The sequence below is a fragment of the Thamnophis elegans genome, chromosome 1 (assembly GCF_009769535.1).
Source record: "Thamnophis elegans isolate rThaEle1 chromosome 1, rThaEle1.pri, whole genome shotgun sequence".
Taxonomy (NCBI): domain Eukaryota; kingdom Metazoa; phylum Chordata; class Lepidosauria; order Squamata; family Colubridae; genus Thamnophis; species Thamnophis elegans.
The window spans coordinates 116,032,476-116,052,142 of record NC_045541.1 but is presented as its reverse complement, the minus strand read 5'-3'; the positions used below and the strand labels follow the sequence as shown (position 1 = coordinate 116,052,142).

The window sequence follows — 19,667 nt, the reverse complement described above, 5'->3', positions numbered from 1 at the left end:
TCCAGCATTCTGGAGAGCTGCTGATTCTTTCAGTAGCTGCTTGTTTATTGTTTTCCCTCTTGTTTGTATCCCCTACCTTTGGTTTGTGAGCCGCCCTGAGTCCCTCCGGGAATAGGGCGGCATATAAATGCAATAAAATAAAATAAAATAAAGATGCTATAAAAACTCCTGCCAGACATACTTTTGTGGGGTCCTTGGTGTTTCTGAGTTTGATGGTTGGTGCTTGGTGGACATTTTTTAGGAAAATGTTCTCTTGTGCTGAGAAAAAAATGCTATTCACCGACTTTCATGTAAACATTATCTGTCTAATTTCTCATTTTATAATGTGAACTTAAATATTGTTATGATGGAAATAAATCCAATCATTAAATTGCTTACTTTTGTGATAACCATTAACCATTTTTCTTGATATGTGAAATAATACAATATACCACAACACCAAATACAAAGAAAGTAAATCAACTTCACTCACCCAAATGTTGTAAATACTGAACAGTTCTTTCATGACCCTTCAAAGGAGAATTAGCTTTCTTGGACTGATCCACTAGCACCTGCAAGGCTTCAGCAAAATAAAACTCTATTTCATTATCTTTTAAGTTAAACAGTAGGATTGTGCAAAACTATTTGGAGGACTATTCTGTGAAGTATCTTTCCAAACTTGCTGTTCAAAGCATTATAGTGTGGAATCCTTTTCCAGGCTCAACATAGCTGCTTTGAGGGCCATTTATAATGTCTGACCATAAATATGCATGCCAGATGTTAGTTTCAGTGGCACAGTGGTTAGAGTGCAGTACTGAGGGCTACTTCTGTTGACTGCCGGCTGCCTGCAATTTGGCAGTTCAAATCCCACCAGGCTCAAGGTTGACTCAGCCTTCCATCCTTCCGAGGTGGGTAAAATGAGGACCCAGATTGTTGGGGGCAATATGCTGACACTGTAAACTGCTTAGAGCGGGCTTAGAGAGGACTGTAAAGAGGTATATAAATCAAAGTGCTATCGCTATTGCTATTCACTCTGGTTACAAATCTGACAATACTGTACTATAAACTATGTAGCCCGGTATGAACATCACACTGCAATCTTTAATTTCCTTCCCCATCAAAAAAATACTGATCTCACTTGCTAGTTTACTCTATGCAAAATTTGCTCATACATTATACTACCAAAAATGAATAGCTTAAAGAGATGTGGAAACCCCTTTGGTTCCTTCTTTCCTTACCCTTTTCGTGGAGACCTTTCTTTTCATATAGTATGATTAATTCACTGTATTTATGAGCTTTCTTGAGCACATGCTCACTTTCCTCAATATGGCAATGATTGTTCTCCAGTCTCAATAATGGTGCCACTAAGGCTACATTTGTCTGTAATAAAAAGAAATTTAATGGAATTGGAAACAAATTCATATCACAAAATGAAACGTGAATCAAGGAAATGAGGTAGTGAAACTATTTTGCAAGTAATGAAATTGTTATTAATAGAAATGGGATGGCAATCTACCCTTCTCCCTTTATAAAAATTCCAGTGTATGCCAGTTCAATAATAACCTTAAGATACTATCACAAACCTACAATATCCTTTTCCCTGTTGAACAGTAAATGTTGTAAGGCATATATAGTTATTTTTACTAGGAATGAAGGCAGTTGCAATATAAAGACTTGAAACTTTGAAACTTTAATAGAATTTGTATGCCGCTCACTCCCTAGGGACTCATAACATGCTCCTCAGCAAATCCTCTTGACTTCACAACTGAAGCTAATGAGGACTTCCAAGGGAAAAATGACAAACTGAAGACTCCTCTGCTAAAAGTAATAGATTGGCTCTTTGTAATTACTCTCCAGACAAGGAGAAGACATGAGATCATCCATAAGTGCTCTGTAGAGATGTTTCCTCTGAAAAGGCTGCAAGACAGCAGTCTCTAGGAGAACTGGAACTCTGGAGAAGAGGAAATAGGTATCTTGCTCAACCAATAGTCAACCCCTTTAAGAACAGGAATACTTCCTTTTTAATCACTTTTGGAAATTGTTTGTTAACTGCTTTTCAGCTATAAGGAACTTTTGCATTGACAGGTTTTAAAGCTACAGAAGAGTTTTCTTCAGTCCTTAGCAAAAAAAAAATGAGTTTCAGGACTTGAAAGCATTTTTGGAATAAACAGCAACTTTGATTTTGGAGACTTACAAATTGACTGAAGGTCCAGATGAATTTAAAATAATTTTTTGGAATTAATTGTAAGAATCTTTTCTATGGGAAAATATTTTGGTTTTGAATTCTTTAAAAAATGATAAGTTTAGAAACTAGAGCAAACTAAAAGGAAATTAAGATTATATTTAAAGGAAGAGAACACCTTAACTGAAATTTGAATGCTATACAGAATACAGCAAAATAATAAAATATTTGACATTTTTGAACAATACTCAGAATTTAATTTTAAAGAGGGTCAGACTCTATAGATAGACTGTGTTTAAAAGATGGTGGAAGAAGAACAATTTTCATCAGACAAGATTAAGACTGATCTGAAAATGAATTTTAAAATGAAAAACTACAAAACAGTTATGGAAAAAGATGGTATATTCGATGTGCAAAATAATCCAGCTAATTTCTTAATAATTAAAATGATATACAAATAACAAACCAAGAGACAAACCTGGATAGTCCTTCTATATTACATTTACAATTGGCTTGGTAATACTTTGTAGAATTTTATAATAAGGGACAAAGAAAAAAAATGAAAATAACTTAGTTTTAGGACATAATTTGAAGAGACTAAAAGATCAAAACTATTAAAACTACAAGGGTATGAAGTTGGTTTATTTGATCAAGATTAAAATATGTATGTTGCTAACTCTGGTAATTCTCAATGGACTTTTGTGATCAGATATAAAATAACAAGATTATTAAGAATGTGTTTATAAACAAGGAATGGGATATAAGAAATAGATTCATTTTATTTTAAGAGGAAGAGATAAATTACTAAAATGGTTTATAATTGTGATGAAGGGAAAGTCATTTCTTTATCTTTTTTATTGTTTAGTTTTTAGTTTGTATTAATTTTTATCATTGTAGTTTTAATTTTTAATAAAATTACTATTTAAAAAAGTGAAACTAATGATATATGTATTAATGACCTGAACAATATTTTAGCCGTAATTAAATGTATTTTCTGATTTTAATTATTTTAAGAGAACTGTCTATAGATTGCATATGATTCTTCACTCTCCTCCACATTGTACTTTAAAATGATTTTTATTTGCAATTACATCAAGGACTGGGACAAGATTTTTTTAAATTCAATATTAGACATGGAATCTCATCAGCACTTTTAATGCAAACAATGTTTGACCATGTTTTAGAACTTCCCCTGAAGACAAAGGATTTGTTTGGAACTAACAAAAAAAGAAAGGCATTTCTAAAGCAGTCTCCTTTCTCCATATTTATCTTTAGGTCTTTCTAATACCCAATTGCTATTTCAGTACAAAATTACACTTTGCTTCCACTCTGAATTTCCAATTCAAAAGATGAAGAGTACTCACATGGAGGAAGCATTTCAACAGTGTAGTATCAATTATCTGTATCAATTTCTTTTTGGATTTTATGGTAGGAGTTCCCTCCATGAGGGGAGATGTAGTGGACTGATGGTCAGAATCATATAGCTTCTTCACTAACTGACTTCGTTTCTGTAAAGAGGAAATAAAGTTAAGATTACGCCCTGCCCACATTACTCAAAATAAAAGCCAGCGAAGCCTCATTATTTTAGTTTTTCTGTACTCTTTAATTCTTATTACTCGAATCTGTCTTCTTCTTTTTCCATTGTTTTGTTACACTTGAACTCTCCACTCCGTCTCTTCTCTCTACTTCTCTCTACAAAATCTTGACTGCAAGCTTCCTGAGAAATGGACTCAACTTCTTCACTATATAGAGCAAGACAGTGAAAGTTGGTCACTCAGAGAAACTACAATTTTGTTTTCTTAGCATGATGACTTCTCATATCAAAGCTCTAATATAACCAGATCATAACTTGCCCTCACTCAAATCCATTTTAAATGTTAAATAAAACAAGAACATGACATTCTATACTTTGGAAACAAATCTGGAGGTGGTGTCTAACATAACCAGCCACTGGGAAAGCACAATAAAGAGATAAATGCTTACATGAGTTAGGTAATCTATAAGTGCTAGGTGTGCTTTTTCTAGCTCCGCTGCAGAGAGACTTGGCACTGCATTTGGATACTGGAGCTGTTTTTTGTAATCACCGGGCAACAATTCAGGGTAGAGACCTATCACATGTGTAGGATCTGAAGAACAAAAACACAAGTGTGGTAGGTCAAAATATTTTCAACAAAAATGCAAATTATAACAAATTTAAATTCACAGTATTTATCTCTTTAACTTTCTTTTATCATAAAGAAACTAATTTGACTAAGATCTATTTCAGTAGTAAAATATTATGGATTCAACAACATGAATATGGCTGGCTTGAAAATCATAAACTGGAAAGGAATACCAAGTGAATTTCACTATGCTTAATCATGAGCTTTGTATTCTTTAACATTTTAATTAATAACTTGAGCAAGGGGGTTGAGAGAATGCATTTCAAAATTTTAAGCAATCTAAACATAGTAAGGTAACTATTAACAGATACGGTATTCAAAATAATTGAATAGAGTAGACAAATGGGTTGTAAATAACAGTGACATTTAACAGAAACAAAGAGTTTTTTCACCTAGAAAAGAAAAACCAAATATGCAGGGATAAGATGGGGGATTCCTGGTTTGGTAGTAGTTAAAAAGACGTCACAAAAGTAGTGGATTACAAATTGAATGAGTCAGCAGCACAATGTGGCTGCAGTTTTAGGCTTCATCAACAGAAGTAGTTTCTAAAGCAGGGGAAGCAATATCTTTACTAGATTCTGCATTAATTAGTTAAAGACTTGTTAACCATTACATCCAGTTTTAGATGAATAGTGAAGGAAACTCAAACAAACTGAACCAGTCAAGAAAAGAATACTGAGGGTCAGGTCAAAATTAAGTCCTTTGAGACAAGAAACTGGGAATGTTTAGTTTTGAGAAGGCTGGGGGTAGGAGGGGCATGATCATATTTTTCCAAGCCTGAAAAAAACTGTCAAACAGAAGAAAGCCAAAGACTCTTCTCTATCATTTTGGAGGACAGGACATGGAACAATAGATTTAAGTGACAGAAAAACAGATGCCAATTGAATGTTTAAACATTTTGACAATAGGAATAGATTCACAGTGGAACTAATCATCCAAAGTAAAGGTTGTATATCCATTTGTCACTAATTCTTCAGTTTCCTACATGAAATGGGAGACTTGATTATTTAAATGGCCCATTTTAGTTCTATTATTTTAGTTCTTTTCTAAAACTATGTATACTAATATTCTGTGCATAACTTTTAAAATAATTTGTTGCAGTTCAGTACTACTGAAATTCCAAATATAAAATAATGAGTGTTCTTTCAATATAGGGTCATCATCTTGCAGTGAGATGGGCCGCAAACAAATGTAATACATAAATAGTTTGTTTTTTTTTTAAAAAAAAGATGTCAAGTTACTGCTGCTGATAAATTTACTTTTTACCCAATGGCATCCATGGCTAGTTTTCACATGAAATACTTATTTCTATACTAAAATGCTTCTATGTTTTTGTGGCACTCTCTCAACATTGCAAGATAAATGTAACATTGTAATTTGTAATATTGGCAGAAGAGTATTTTGATATTTTGATCTACAGTTCAGCTATGCATTTTCAAGAATCTTTCCAGGGAGATTCATAGGAGACTACAAGTTACAAGAGGAAATGTATCTCTCTTGTCTTCTCGGCAATAACAAAAAGAAACATTCCACAGGATGTTCTTACAAAAATCCAAACACGAACGCTTATTTATAGCTTTTTACAGATGTGTTTTAGTAATATTTAATTCTCCTTGCATAATTTAAAGCGCGGCTAGAAATGAAAATCTACCTGTCCCAAGTTTAGCAAAAACTTGCATTGATTCATCAAAGCGCTTTTGGCAGAAAAGGTTGAAGGCATAAAGATTCTTAATGTGATGGATCTGTTGCTGTTTTTCATTGTCAGAATCGTCTTTCATATCCTAACAAGTTTAAACAGAAGCAGAAAAAAATACTTTATTCACCATAAACTCTTGAAGTGGAAAAGAAAAAAATCAAGAATTAAAAATGCAAACCTTTAGGAAATAGCACACTGGCTCTTAAGGAAATTGATCCTTGGTAATGAAAAAGTACATTTGAATATACTTGTGGGAAAAATTGTTCATGCAAGCCAGGATATATATTTCTATTTCAGTTATGCTATCCAAGAAGAAGAACACAAATACGTTTCTTGAGTGTGGCAAACTTTATTGTCACATTTGTAGTCCATGAACACTGAGACCATAATAAATATCTGAGTAATTCATAGTAGCCCTAAATAAGAAGTTCAAAAAACCAGTGCATTCAAAAATATAACTGCACTGAATGGATCAAACAGTGACATAACTCACAGTTACTGCCCTCGGTATACACTCTCCAATCCCTGAGATGCATATAACTACACTTCAAAGCCTTGAACAGAGTCCTCCAAACCCCTCCCAACATTACTGCTAAGTTGTAAAGTAATGTGACAGGAGGAGAAAAATATGAAATACATGAGGAGCTGCAATATTAACATGATTTAAATAAAAGTAAAGCAAGTGATACCATTATTTCAAAAAAATTGCACCTTTGACATAAGGCAGTGCTCACATGATTGATTCTCGCAAACAAGAGATATCGGTATTAACAATCATTTAAGTGTTTTTGTAGCCCACTTCATAGGTAAGTACAATCAGATTAATAAACATTTTTATCACACACAAATTGTGTATTTTGCTAATTAAATCTTTCAGAGAACTAGGGTTTTTTTTATTTTAAGTTTGTTCCAAATTTAAAGATCTTGGTTATAGACTTTAAAGCAAGCCAGGAAAGTTTCATATTGTATCTTGTTCCCAAAATGTAACCACACTTTCTTATTTAATGAAATAAACCCTGATTTGTTCATCTCCACTATGTTACAATCAAAGCTTATTATAATCAACCTGAATCAAACTAAACCAACTTCCACAGATTTAGAGGATAAGCACTAAATTTTGCAGTTACTCATCACTATATGCTAATTAACAAATAATTTAGTCTTTAAAGAGCACTTTTACTAGATAGCAACTTATAAATGTAATTATTTCTCACAGAATCACTCAAGTTCTGTGAACATACTAATAATGTATGGCTTTGTGAGTCCCAGTTAGTTATTTAAAACACAATTGACTAGGTTCATCCATCATACTAAACCAAATACAACTGATACCTCATTATGGTTTAGTATGACACAGGACCCCAAGTATAGAATGAAAATATATTTAACGTTTCACTTACCGCCAATTGCAAAGCCAATTCAAACTGTTTATCTTGGAGGAGCTGCTGAATCTGGGTTGCAATGGAAACTGGAATGAGGCGCCAAACAAAATGATTGCTGGCCACATATACAATATTAGGACTAAAATAAGGAAAAAGATACAGTCAGAAATGTACCTTAATCAGATTAAAGGGCTAACTCCCCTTTGCTCAACAATTCTTTAAAATTAATAATTCAACAGTATTTTATATACAAAATAGGAGAAAAGTAGGCAATTAAAGCTTTCCTACCCTCCAGAAGTAATGAAGCGTGGCTTATGTAGTTCAATACTCTGAACCAGGAGACGGGGCTCAAACGTACGAATCTCTACATATCTTGGCAATACTGCGACCACATATGGAGTCTGATGTTCTATTATGGAAACAAATCAATCAGCAACAGCATACAGACTTAAACAACTTTCCATTCAAGAGGAGCAATTTTTTTATTACTTTCTTCATCCCCCTTGTCTTTTTAATCATTTCTCTTCTAACACTACTGTCCTTTATGATAACAGCATAACCTCATCTCAAACCATTGCATTTATTGGACTCAAAGACTGGTAATGTCACTGGGTTTCTGGTATACAAGTACAATATTTATTTAATACCGTCTTTCCTCGAAGAACTTAACTTAGCCATTTCCCTCATTCATCCTACTCTTTTCCTATAACAACCCTGTGAAATAGAATGGGACAAAAGGAGTGACTGGTCCATAGTCACCCCATGAGTATCCATGGCCAAAGATAAACTAAAATCTGAGTCTCTCCAATACTAATCAAATTTATTCACCATCACACAAAAAATGACAAAATCTTTAATTATTCAAACTGCAATCTGATTTATAATAGGTTGTTAAACAGCTGATATTGTTAGTTTACTAACTGGTATCTTTGCCTATACATTCTGAAACCTGGAAATTAATCAGTGGATTAATAGGATATAGAGAAATCTTTGGACGTGTTACATTCAATGTTCCCTCTAATTTTTTTTCAGTGTGAGCAGAAAAGTATAGTGTTTGAGCGGCATATTTTCATGCCTGAGCACCTTAATTTTTTTCACAGATGTCACCTAAGACAACAACGAAATCAATATTATTTGAAACTCAAAGTTATGTTTATTCAAGGTACTCGCTTAATTAAAAGTGTTATATAATATCAGTGTCACTTAACAACGCTCCTGCTTAGCAACCAAAATGTTGGCTCAGAAAGTCTGGCATTTGAAGCACGCAAATCTTAAAGCTGTTGTTACAAGATCCTTGCACCCCTAACTCTTTAGAAAAAAACCTCAGGGGTCTTCAAACCTGACAGCTTTAAGACTTGTGGACTTCAACTCCCAGAATTCCTCCTCCAGTCATGTTGCGGCAACATCATCTATGTGGATCTGCTCCATCTTCGGTTTTTTCACTGGGGGCAGGGCTGCCGCTGAAGATGCCGACAAGGCCCCCCCACCAGAATAACTGCTGCCGCCACCTCCGCCTCCTCCAACAGCACCACCACATTTGCTGCCCGGCGCTGCAGCTGAGGTGAAGCCGCCAAAGCTCCCACTGGCACCCCCTCCGCTCGGAGCACCTGAGCTGGGCACCACATTTACCCCTGCCGCCGCCTCATCATCTGCCATGCTTTTGAGAAGACATGAGGCCTTTTTTTCCTGCTCCTGCCCCCTCCGCCGCCTTCCTACTGGCTCCCGCGGCTTCATTGCTCCTCAAAAGCACTGCAGAGGAGGAGGGGGGAGGGATAAGGCAGGGCCCAGCTCAGGTGCTCCGCGTGGAGGGGGAGGCACCACTGCCACGGGCGGGGGTGCTGACAGGAGCTTTGGCGGCTTCATCTCAGCCGCGGCGACGGGTGGCAAATCCGGCAGTGCTGTTGGAGGAGGAGGCGGCAGCAGATATTCCGGTGGCGGCAGGGGCTTTGGGGGTTTATTTCAGCCGCAGCGCTGGGCGCAAGCGGCTAAGATTGGCCACCCACAAAGGACCTCTCCGGGCTTGTTTTGCTGAACACGGGGGCGACTGACACTAGTTTGAGCGGCCGCGGCCGGCACAAACTACTGTCAGTCGCTCCGTGCTCATCAAAACAAGTCTGGGGAGGTCCTTTGCTGGCGGCCAGTTCTAGCCGCCTGCAAAGGACTTCCCCATGTTTGCTTTGACAGAAATCACTGCGCGGCAGTTAGAAACTGCTGCGTTGGGTTTTCTTGCCATGTCGCCGGGCAGCCGCACACCTTAGAGGAAACAGTGGTTACATTAGAAATGCTTGAAAAAAGTTTTACAAAAGCATGGTCTTTTCTCAATTTTTTTATCAACTGGATTAATATGTGGTATTGACTTAGCATTCTTTGCATAAGAGCTATGGTAAATAGAATATCATCTGTCAACCATTATGAAGTTCTATAGAACTCACACTCAGCAGTCCACTAACAAAAAAATGTATTATGCAACCTTCCTGAAGTAGCTTGTCTCTACTTTTAAACACAGTTTTATGCAGTATTAAAGTCCATAAGGAAACTTTAGAAGATGTGAAGTCACAGATAAAATTCCACCTTTATTGTTCACAAAACTAACATTTACCCTGGGAAAATACCGATTTTAAAAGAGGTGTTAAACCTTTCTTTTTTGGAAGCCATGAATAACATTAATACTTCAAATCAGCTTATCACAAAAACAGTACTTGAGCTAATTTATTTATTTTCAAGATGCATTTAAGCTGTATAAAATATGAGATCGCATATAGTCAATTAAACATCACCTACACTTGTTTGGTTTGGATGCATTGGCTTCAAATAAATCTCCTGAATTACCATTACCAAAATGTATTTTAGTTACATCTAAATCTAAATCAAACTTCTTTAAACGATTAATATTATTTATTTTTTAATCTTAAAAAAACTTTGGAATAAAATGCTAGTATATCATACATTAATGAATTATTAAGTGTTTAAAATATTAAATATAATTCCTATGAATTTAAGAAAAAACTAATTCAACAAGTGCTTATTTTCTATATTTACAAGATTCCTCAAATGTACAAAAAAAGCTGATATCAAAGCTGAAAGAACCCTTATCCATGAGTTACTTTCATATTTCACATTGGGTTGATATTCACAAATTTGTAATATGATCACTGTTGTTTAAAGAATACATGCCAAAAATTTATTACTATAGAACCGTGATGGCAAACCTATGGCACATGTGCCACAGGTGGAACGCACAGCCCTCTGCACGTGAACCTCAGCTCAGCTCCACTGTGCATATGCAAGCGCCTCCCACCAGCCACCTAGTCTCTGCCATGCAAGCATGGGGCGCATGTGGGAGACACTCTCATGTATGGGGGCGGGGCACACACATGGGAGTTACATGTGCCTGCGTGGAGGGTGGTGGCATTGGGGGGGGTCATGCACACATGCATGGAGAACACTCACGGGGGTGCATGCACTCGGGAACAAAAAGGTTAGCCATTACTGCTATAGAATATACAAATTGTTCTTTTTTATATAATAATAAATTAAAATCTGAGCAAAGAAAATAATTATTCAAGTAGTAGGGAAAACAGAGCTGCTTTGGACTCACAAACCTGGATTTATAGAAATATACTTTCTAGCTATAAACCAGCATTATATCAACGTAACAGAAAGATACCTATCATCTCATGTTGTCAAATGTCATTATTAATTTAAAAATCAAGGTGTATTATATTTTCTGTGTGTAACACATTTTTTCTTTAGAGCTAAGAATTTTTAATTTTACTTGTTCTTACCCATGGCTGTTGGGATATCTGTCCAATTGAAGGCACATTTCTGTGTACAGACTCCTTCTTCATTCAACACAACAGTTAGATCATCTTGGCCTACAACAACTTTGCCATCTATCAATGGGACTACTAATGGCTCAAGCTGCTTTCCTGTAGGAAATAGTTCCTTAATCGATCCCTTCCCATCTACCTGTGAATGAATTAAAAAAGCTGGTCATTCAATTTAAAAAGCCATTACCACAATAATCCTTATTATTATTAGAAAGAGCTGTTCCATTCCCCAGTATTCCTATCACTAAGGTTATTTCATCAACTCCATAGATCAAACGATAGCCAAATTGTTTAGGGCTTTCTCAGATGTCAACTTCTACCACTGATGTCATAGCAAATATATAGTGCAATAAAGTGCCTATTTTCTCAGAAGGCTCACTATATATAGTAAGTTTATTCAGTATAGGAAATGAGAATTCATAATTCATGCTCCAATCATTCATTTCCCCTGCATAGAGTATCCAGAAAAATCAGTATTTTCCATCTTAGTCTAATTATTCTAATACCTTTATTAGATAATAATCCCTTTTGAAACCAACACAGATTGAATCTTTACACCATGCCATCGACTTAGGTACATCTGGCACACTGAAATCTCCCTGGAGATCAAGAAGAAAAAATGTCTAATTAGGTACAATTAAAGAAGCTGAATAATTTCTCTCTTTCTCAAATGGGATTTTAGAATATCTTCTCAATAGTATTGCCCAAATATTAAACATTATGCCTTCCCCAGGAAAAAAAATACCTTTCCTTTATTTGGGGGATGTTAGTAAGGAAAGATATTTAAATGGTAATTTCCCAGCCCTTGACATCTAAATCCTACTTTTTCTGTAAAACTGTTTCCTTCTGGAAATCCAATGTTTTTAAATATCTTGAGTAGTGTATGTTTAATACAGTTGTAGACCATATGGCTTGTAGAAACCATGATGACAACCACCAGCAATGTACCTTTAATTTTCTCCATTACATTCTAGTTTAAGGGGTACAGATTAAAAACAGATCATGAGATCTTAACTTTTTTAAAAAGCTGTTTTAAGCACAGCTGGTATTTCTTTTATTAAAAAAAAACAACAGACATCATCAATATATATCTCCCTGAGTTTTATAGAATCTTTTTCTTAGTACTTTGTTAATTAATGTTATACTTCAAGTAAGCTCTGAAAGAAAAGCTAGGTAACTAGCTTTGGGCTAAAGAGCTAAATCCCTCAAATTATTTTTGAAAATGCTTTTTGAATATAATCAATGACACTTTCAAACCAAAAATTGCGTTTTAATATGAATGATAGAATGGTGATGAGAATGAGATGAACAGTACCTAAGTTTGATGAATAAAAATAATAAATACTGCACCTGCAATTCATGGAATTTTCGGTCCTTCCAATAAAACAGTTGTAACTTCTTTTTTACTGCCACACACATTCTAAGGACCTCTTCTCCAGTATCCGAGTGCTGTAAAAATAAATATTTCTCTAAGCATCAAAGCTGGAAAACACAATATTAAGCTCTGCTCACAGTGTTATGTCATTGTTCTCTAAAATATGGTTTATTGTACAGCAAACCACAATTGCTGTTTTGCAATATGCTGAGCAGTAAATAGTGGCGTGCAAATTACTATGGGTGCATTCCCTTAATTGTGCCACAAACAAACCTTATTAGTGTACTATGTAAGTCTGGCTATATGCAAGCTTGTGTTTTTTATTTGTTTCTAACAAAAGTAGAATAAAAATGAACACTGAGGAGGCCTTGTTGTCATTTTTTTTTCTTAATTATCTTTTTCCTTCCCTAAAAACAGGCTGAAATAAAATTCATTTCACAGTAGATCCAACAGAACGGGTTCCAATTGCAGTCAATAAGTGAAGACTATCTGTATTTTAAAAATCATCTCTAAATGTGATTTTCAGAAGTAGTGAATGATCAGCATCTCTCCCATTCACCTACTTCCTGGACATTAATTAATTGATTTTTTTTGCATTTTAAGCTAACATGCCAAACGTTCAAGTAGGCAAGCCTCTTTTCATTACATACCTTTAGATCACAAGTGAAGAGAGTTGCACCTTTTGCCTTGGAAACTGTTGTGATCTGTTGAAAGGTCAACAGATCATGAACATAAATGTTATTTTCTGTTTGGGACAAAAACACAAATTACTGCTTAAATTAAGGTATACACATGCTGCTATCCAAATCTCTAAAACTTTCTCATAATGAATAATGCCTCAAACATTATTTTATTTTGAAATACAAATATCTCCCAGTTTTTGATTCTACCATGATTCTGAGTCTCAAAGAATCTCCATACTAAGAGTGATGGACAATGTAAAAAACTATGAAGTTAAATAATGCTTAAAGAAGGTAGCAAAATGTAAAGTGCTTTTAAAAATTAACATGGCCTTTAAAAAATTAAAGATCAGAAGTAAAGCAAAACACTGAAATTCAGGTTAACAGAACAAATTCACGCATTTCCAACTCAGAATTCAAGATTTAACTCTTAAAGAAATTCCCTAGTCTTATAATGACTGTCGTACCTTGTTTCAAAACAAAATGAATCTGAACAATTATTTCACTTACCTAATAAACTGACCAAAATTTTGAACTGGGATACAACGTGGATCTATTAAAAATAAAATTAAAAATCATGTAAATAAGCTTTAGTAAATAAGTCTGTTCAAAGTTAACTTGCTTCAAAGGACTGTAAAATATAACTGATTTATAAGTGGATCCTCATCTCTAACAAAGTAACCCTTCAGTGAAAATTATGGAATATCTAATGAAATAAACTACAGATAGTCCTTGACTTACAACAGTTCATTTAGTGACCATTCAAAGTTACAATGGCATTGACAAAAGTGACTTATGACAGTTTTTCACACTTACAATCATTGCAACATTTCCTTGGTTATGTGATCAAAATTCGGATGCTTAGCAACTAGTTCATACAGTATTTATGACAGCTGCAATGTCCCGGGGCCATGTGATCCCCTTTTGCAACTTTCTGACAAGCAAAGTCCGTGGCACGACATAACCGCGAACGTCAAAAGCGCGCCAACAACACCGCGGCGCTAAAACCGCGATGTCAAAAGCGCGCCCACAACAGCGCGCCGACAACAGCGCGCCGACAGAAGCACGATTTAACTTAAGGTAAGGTTTAGGGTTAGGGTTAGGGTTAGATTTAGGATTAGGTTTAGGGTTAGGTTTAGGGTTAGGTTTAGGGTAGGTTTAGCGTTAGGTTTAGGGTTAGGTTTAGGGTTATTTTTAGGGTTCTGTTACAGCGCGCTTCTGTCGGCGCGCTGTTGTCGGCGTGCTGTTGTCGCGCAGTTTTGACGGTGCAGTTTTGTCACCGCGCTTTAGTCACACGCGCTTTAGTCTACCGCGGTTTTGTGGTGGAACCGCAAAGTCAATGGGGAAGCCAGATTCACTTAACATACCAACCGCAATGATTCACTTAACAATGTGGCAAAAAAGGTTGTAAAATGGGACAAAGCTCACTTAGCAAATGTCTCACTCAGCAACATAAATTTTAGATTCAATTATGGTCTTAAGTTGAGAACTACGTGTAATTTATAATTTAGGTGGTCAATAAATCCCATCTAGTCTGACTTCTCCCCAAGCAAATTATTTGTTATTTAACAGGGGTTTTTATATCATAAAAGAAATAAGCATATTTCTTATGGGACAGCACATATCACCCATAACACTCACATATATCAAATATGAAAATAATTAAAATATTATAGAAGCCAAAGTCAATTGTACAGCCATTTCCAATCACATCAGCCAATGAAGCCTAAGTTTCACAGAAATTAACAATCTTAGCTGAATCTGAATTTGCCACACCTACCTGCTGTATCTTCTTGGAGAAGTTCTTGTTTGATTTTTCTAATGTGACTTCAAACCTGTTGCAGCCTATCAAACAATATATGGATTTAGAAAAGACATATTTTAAACTAGCTATTTATTCAACTTGCATTTATCAATTAAGGAATAATGCCATATAAACTTCTGAACTTAGATTAAAGGAGATGCAAGTCTCACAACTTCATTTGAAGACTGGAAAAAAATAGTACAGCACATTATCAGAAAATCACAATTGATTATCTAACTACTAGAAAGCTTCCACTATTAATTTTCATTTCAAGACAATCTCTTTTTCTTTGAATTCAGGAAGTCACAGAAATTGAAAAATGGTTTTGCAGCCTTTTCAGGCTGTCTGACTTTAAATGTTACTTTTTATTTACCATCTCTGTGATAAAAATATTACTATGATGAATAGATTCCCAAGTTTCTGAGATTTATATGGGACAGGACTGATTCAAATCAGCCATGATCATACATTGAAGATCTAATTCAACTAGCCCTAATAAATTGTTGATTTAAGGGAGGGAATCCCTTTTTTACAGTTGTAATTCATACTATTCGATTCTAATTTCTGTTCTAATTCATATTTTACAGACGATTTTAAAGTCAAAGAAATCAAGTATGAATCTGACTGACTTTTTAAAACATGTTATGTCTAATTCTAAAATATAATGAAATTTTGCATGGAATTAAACATGATATAAGGAATATAGGATATTTCAGGTGAGGCAATAAACTATCATATAAGTTGTATACACAGCTATTGGATTATTAATAATATTAAGTTTATTTCTCAAATAAGCTTTAACTGGAAGGGTTCACACATAGTACAACAGCATAAACCACAATTTGTTTATGTAACACAAACTAAACCTAAAACAAATATATATATATATATATATATATATATATATATATATATATATATATATATATATATATATATATATATATATATATATAAATTTGCACAATAAATAAAGTTGGCATAAGGCTAAAAAAAGTTTCTGATTCTTGGCAGATATTCTGTCTTAACTAGGTAAAGGGCCTATCTTGTATGAATCTGCCGTAAAATACAATGAAGTAACAGACAGTTCTCAACTATCCAGAGTTGTTATTATTTGTTAACATGCAAAGGGTGGTAAATCATTACAAACTTACCAGTTTCTTTTCGAATTCTGTAAAGTAAAAGATGTCCTTGTTTAGTCCCAACTAGGAGCCATTCTTCTACAAATGAGAAAACACTTAATTTGCACCAGCAATATTCTATTTTTTCCTAAGAAATTCATAGTTTTAAAAATATTTCAATAAAAATAATGTTCAGTTAACATATATTTTCTAAGGCCAAATTTACAGGGCAATCCTATCCATATCACCAGGTCTAATTGCCTGGTGATAACTAAGTATGGCATACCTCTGCATGGCTCTATAAATGAACTGAATGGGTTTTTTAATAATCAAACATTTGAAGGGGGGGTTAAGCATTGGAAAGCATCCGAGAGTGTTATACAGTACAATGTTTGAAATTTGAAATGTCTGGACATTCCACTATTCCCAGAGAGGAAGAAAATACAAGCTAGAAGTGGCATTCCTTATCAGACTTTATTAAAATAAATGCAGTTAAATCAGAAAACACAAAGTAATTTGGCATTGGTGTTCATTTATTAAATGTGAATGTTGGCTTTTCTCCAGGCACCCCAATAAGGCAACATGGGACACTTCTCTCCCAGAGAAGTTTGCCTTTGAATCTAGTTCTCCCTTTCTAGACCCGCATCGACTCTGCCTGGGGAAAAGGCAGGCAATGCTTTTCTTTCTCATGACTCACGTGAGAGTCACGTTTTAAAAATCACAACACGCAAAGCGCTCAAGTTGTTCCAGCATCATCTATCAACGCACGGGGAAACTGGCAAGATTTCGCCCTTGCTGGGACCCCAATGTTAGATTAGTTCGCTCAACATAACAACACTTGGTGGGAGGGAGGGAGTAGAAAACGGATCCTTGCACAACAAGACTTTGTGGTTGTGACTCTCGACACACAACGTCACTGAAATGTGAGGAGGGACAAGCGGGTGCCGAATCCCGGAGGGGCGCCCTGCACTCACCCCAAGCCGCCAAACAGTCGATCTGCAGCGGCAGTTTTTCCAGGATCGTCACTGGCTCGAAGGCGTCGTGCATGACGGCGACAGGCTGGCTTCTCCTCAGAAGCGACGGGCCGTTGCCCCAGAGCTACCAAGGAGGGCCCGAGCGACGACGGTGCCAACAACCCCCAGCCACAAAAGCCGAGCCTGGGCCGCTGCAACGTTTCCGGGTTGCTCTTCACTTCCGTAGCCAGGCTCCGCCTCTGACAAGCAGAGCAGGCCGGGTTTCTTCCCCCCAGGTTGCCGGCTATCTTCGGCGAGTCCGGCCTCCGGTTGGCGGACCAAAGCCTGCCGCTCCGGTTCCAACCGCAGAGGTTACGTTAAGCATCTGCCTTTGAGTATTTGTTCAGTGGAGCCCGTCTTGGGGGGGGGGGGGTCAAAGCAGGCGAGGGACTAAAGAAATCTGCAGCAAAGGGCGACTGGGAACTCCAAAGCGCGAAAGCTCCTACCGTAGGATGGATAGTGCGCTCCTTGCATGGGCTTCTTTTATTTTATTTATTTCGCCAGGCATGTATTAGATAACATATATAAGTATAAACATGATTTTGGATACATGAAATGGATGCGAATAAAAAGAAACATTAGGACAGGGACGGTAGGCACGTTGGTGCGCTTATGCACGCCCCTTACAGACCTCTTAGGAATGGGGTGAGGGCGACAATAGACGGTTTAAGGTTAAAGTTTGGGGAGGGGAGGTTGGGGAAGAAACCACAGTATGCATTCCAGACATTGACCACTCTGTTATTGAAGTCGTATTTTCTGCAGTCCGAGTTTGGAGCGGTTTACCTTAAGTTTGTATCTATTGCGAGCTCTGTATTGTGGTTGAAGCTGAAGTAGTCACTGGCAGGTAGGACATTGTAGCAGATAAGTTTATGTACTATGCTTAGGTGGCGTAGTTCTAAATTGTCTAAGCCCCAAATTTCAACTCTGATGGCATAAGGTATTCTGTTGCGAGCAGAGGAGCGGAAAATCTGAAATATCTCTGGACTCGCTCAATTGTGTTAATGTCCCATAGCAGTGTGGGTTCCAGACAGATGAGCTCAAATGTTTTGTATACTCTGGTTTCTTTTCCAAAGAAACTTTTCAACATTTAAGCCATTGCCTTTCTATCCTGCATTATTGTTTGTGTGTTTGTTGTAGATGTAGCATAGTGTCCATACAATTCATTCCTGCAACTATATTACAAGAAAAGGAATCCATTGTAACTCCTCCACAAATGTGGGTGGATCATAAAGAAATATAGTTCTCCATGCTATAATGACTTGTCTCCAGAGCCTCTGCCTTTTTTCCCTTTTCCTGGGTATATACAGTTGCTTCATTCAGCTACAGAACGATTTGTTTCAATGCAGTAATCCTAAGTAGTTATTCAACTTCCCTCGCTAAATTCACCTGGCATAACGCTTTATTTATTTTGTTTAGCATCACTTTACTATCTCAAGGTCTAACGTGCATGCTGCAGGTATGAAACATTTTTTTAAAAATCTTCCTTCTTTTTTGTCTTATATTCTGCCCATCTTGCCTAATAAACCTAGATAGCTGGCATTTTTGTTTTGAATTTAAAAAGAAAAAGTAAAAAAATAATAATGGGCTGATCTCTAAAAAAAAAAGGCAGTGTTTGGATTTTCTTTAAATTTATGTAATTACAATCGCAAGTTATCATGTTTTCCAGGTTAACTTCTTTTAACTTTACATCTCACACTTTGTTAAATACAATAATTTAAATTTATTATTTTATTATTTTTTGTTTTTATTTCTTTTATGTTGCCATGTGTGAATAGGTGGCAATATAAATTTTCTAAATAAATAAATAAATTCTTCATGAACTTAACGTCCTTATTCTGTATCAGCAAACACCTTCCTAATATACATCAAAACTGAAATCACCTAACACTTTAAAAGACATAACATAGTCCTAAGACAACAGTGCTTCTTTGGCTTTGTCATGGCATATATTTCAAACTCTAAATGGTTAATAGCGGCATTCAGGAATAACAAAAAGCTAAAATTATTCAGGATGAGCAATGTGTAAGTTCTTTGGACCTCAGTCTTTTGACTCATCCAAACGACAGATATATTAAAATGCAGAAGCTGCCACTGTATCTGAACCGATGGTCTGTCCGACATTTTGCCATCAAAAATAAGACATTTCAAATAAAATATAGCAGAAAGATACACTTAGCTCATTTCAGGGTTTAAAGGCAAAAATAATTTTATTGTACAGAACATAAATCTGCTAATTCAGACTGAATCAAATGAAAAAGTTCCTGTAAGACAGAGGACACCCTATTTACCAAACCACTTATATACATTGTAAGTACAACCAAAATACATCTGGGAAACAGAATTAAGCCAGTAGTAAATTCCATGTGAAAACCCAATTCCATTTTTTTCCAGAAGAAATGACTACATCAAATAGATCTGTAGGACTCGTATTTTGGCACTAAAC

The 19,667-nt window shown here is 35.9% G+C and overlaps 1 protein-coding gene across 2 annotated transcripts in view; it reads right to left on the bottom strand.

The window, feature by feature from the left end:
- Positions 1–17,408, bottom strand: part of VPS39 (VPS39 subunit of HOPS complex) — a 29,888-nt gene extending 12,480 nt beyond the window's left edge. Inside the window, exons 1-15 of one of the 2 annotated variants that reach the window (XM_032229123.1) lie at positions 17,186–17,408; positions 16,245–16,310; positions 15,067–15,131; positions 13,797–13,839; positions 13,257–13,351; positions 12,582–12,680; positions 11,738–11,830; positions 11,187–11,370; positions 7,690–7,810; positions 7,420–7,540; positions 5,975–6,104; positions 4,145–4,287; positions 3,526–3,669; positions 1,218–1,359; positions 473–559 (exon numbers count right to left, since the gene is read on the bottom strand). In XM_032229123.1, the coding sequence (XP_032085014.1) occupies positions 473–559; positions 1,218–1,359; positions 3,526–3,669; positions 4,145–4,287; positions 5,975–6,104; positions 7,420–7,540; positions 7,690–7,810; positions 11,187–11,370; positions 11,738–11,830; positions 12,582–12,680; positions 13,257–13,351; positions 13,797–13,839; positions 15,067–15,131; positions 16,245–16,310; positions 17,186–17,258 (1,606 nt within the window). In that variant the 5' untranslated portion in view covers positions 17,259–17,408. The remainder of the gene's footprint in view (positions 1–472; positions 560–1,217; positions 1,360–3,525; positions 3,670–4,144; positions 4,288–5,974; positions 6,105–7,419; positions 7,541–7,689; positions 7,811–11,186; positions 11,371–11,737; positions 11,831–12,581; positions 12,681–13,256; positions 13,352–13,796; positions 13,840–15,066; positions 15,132–16,244; positions 16,311–17,185) is intronic. The other variant, XM_032229113.1, reaches the window with a different exon arrangement.
- Positions 17,409–19,667: the final 2,259 nt, after the last annotated feature.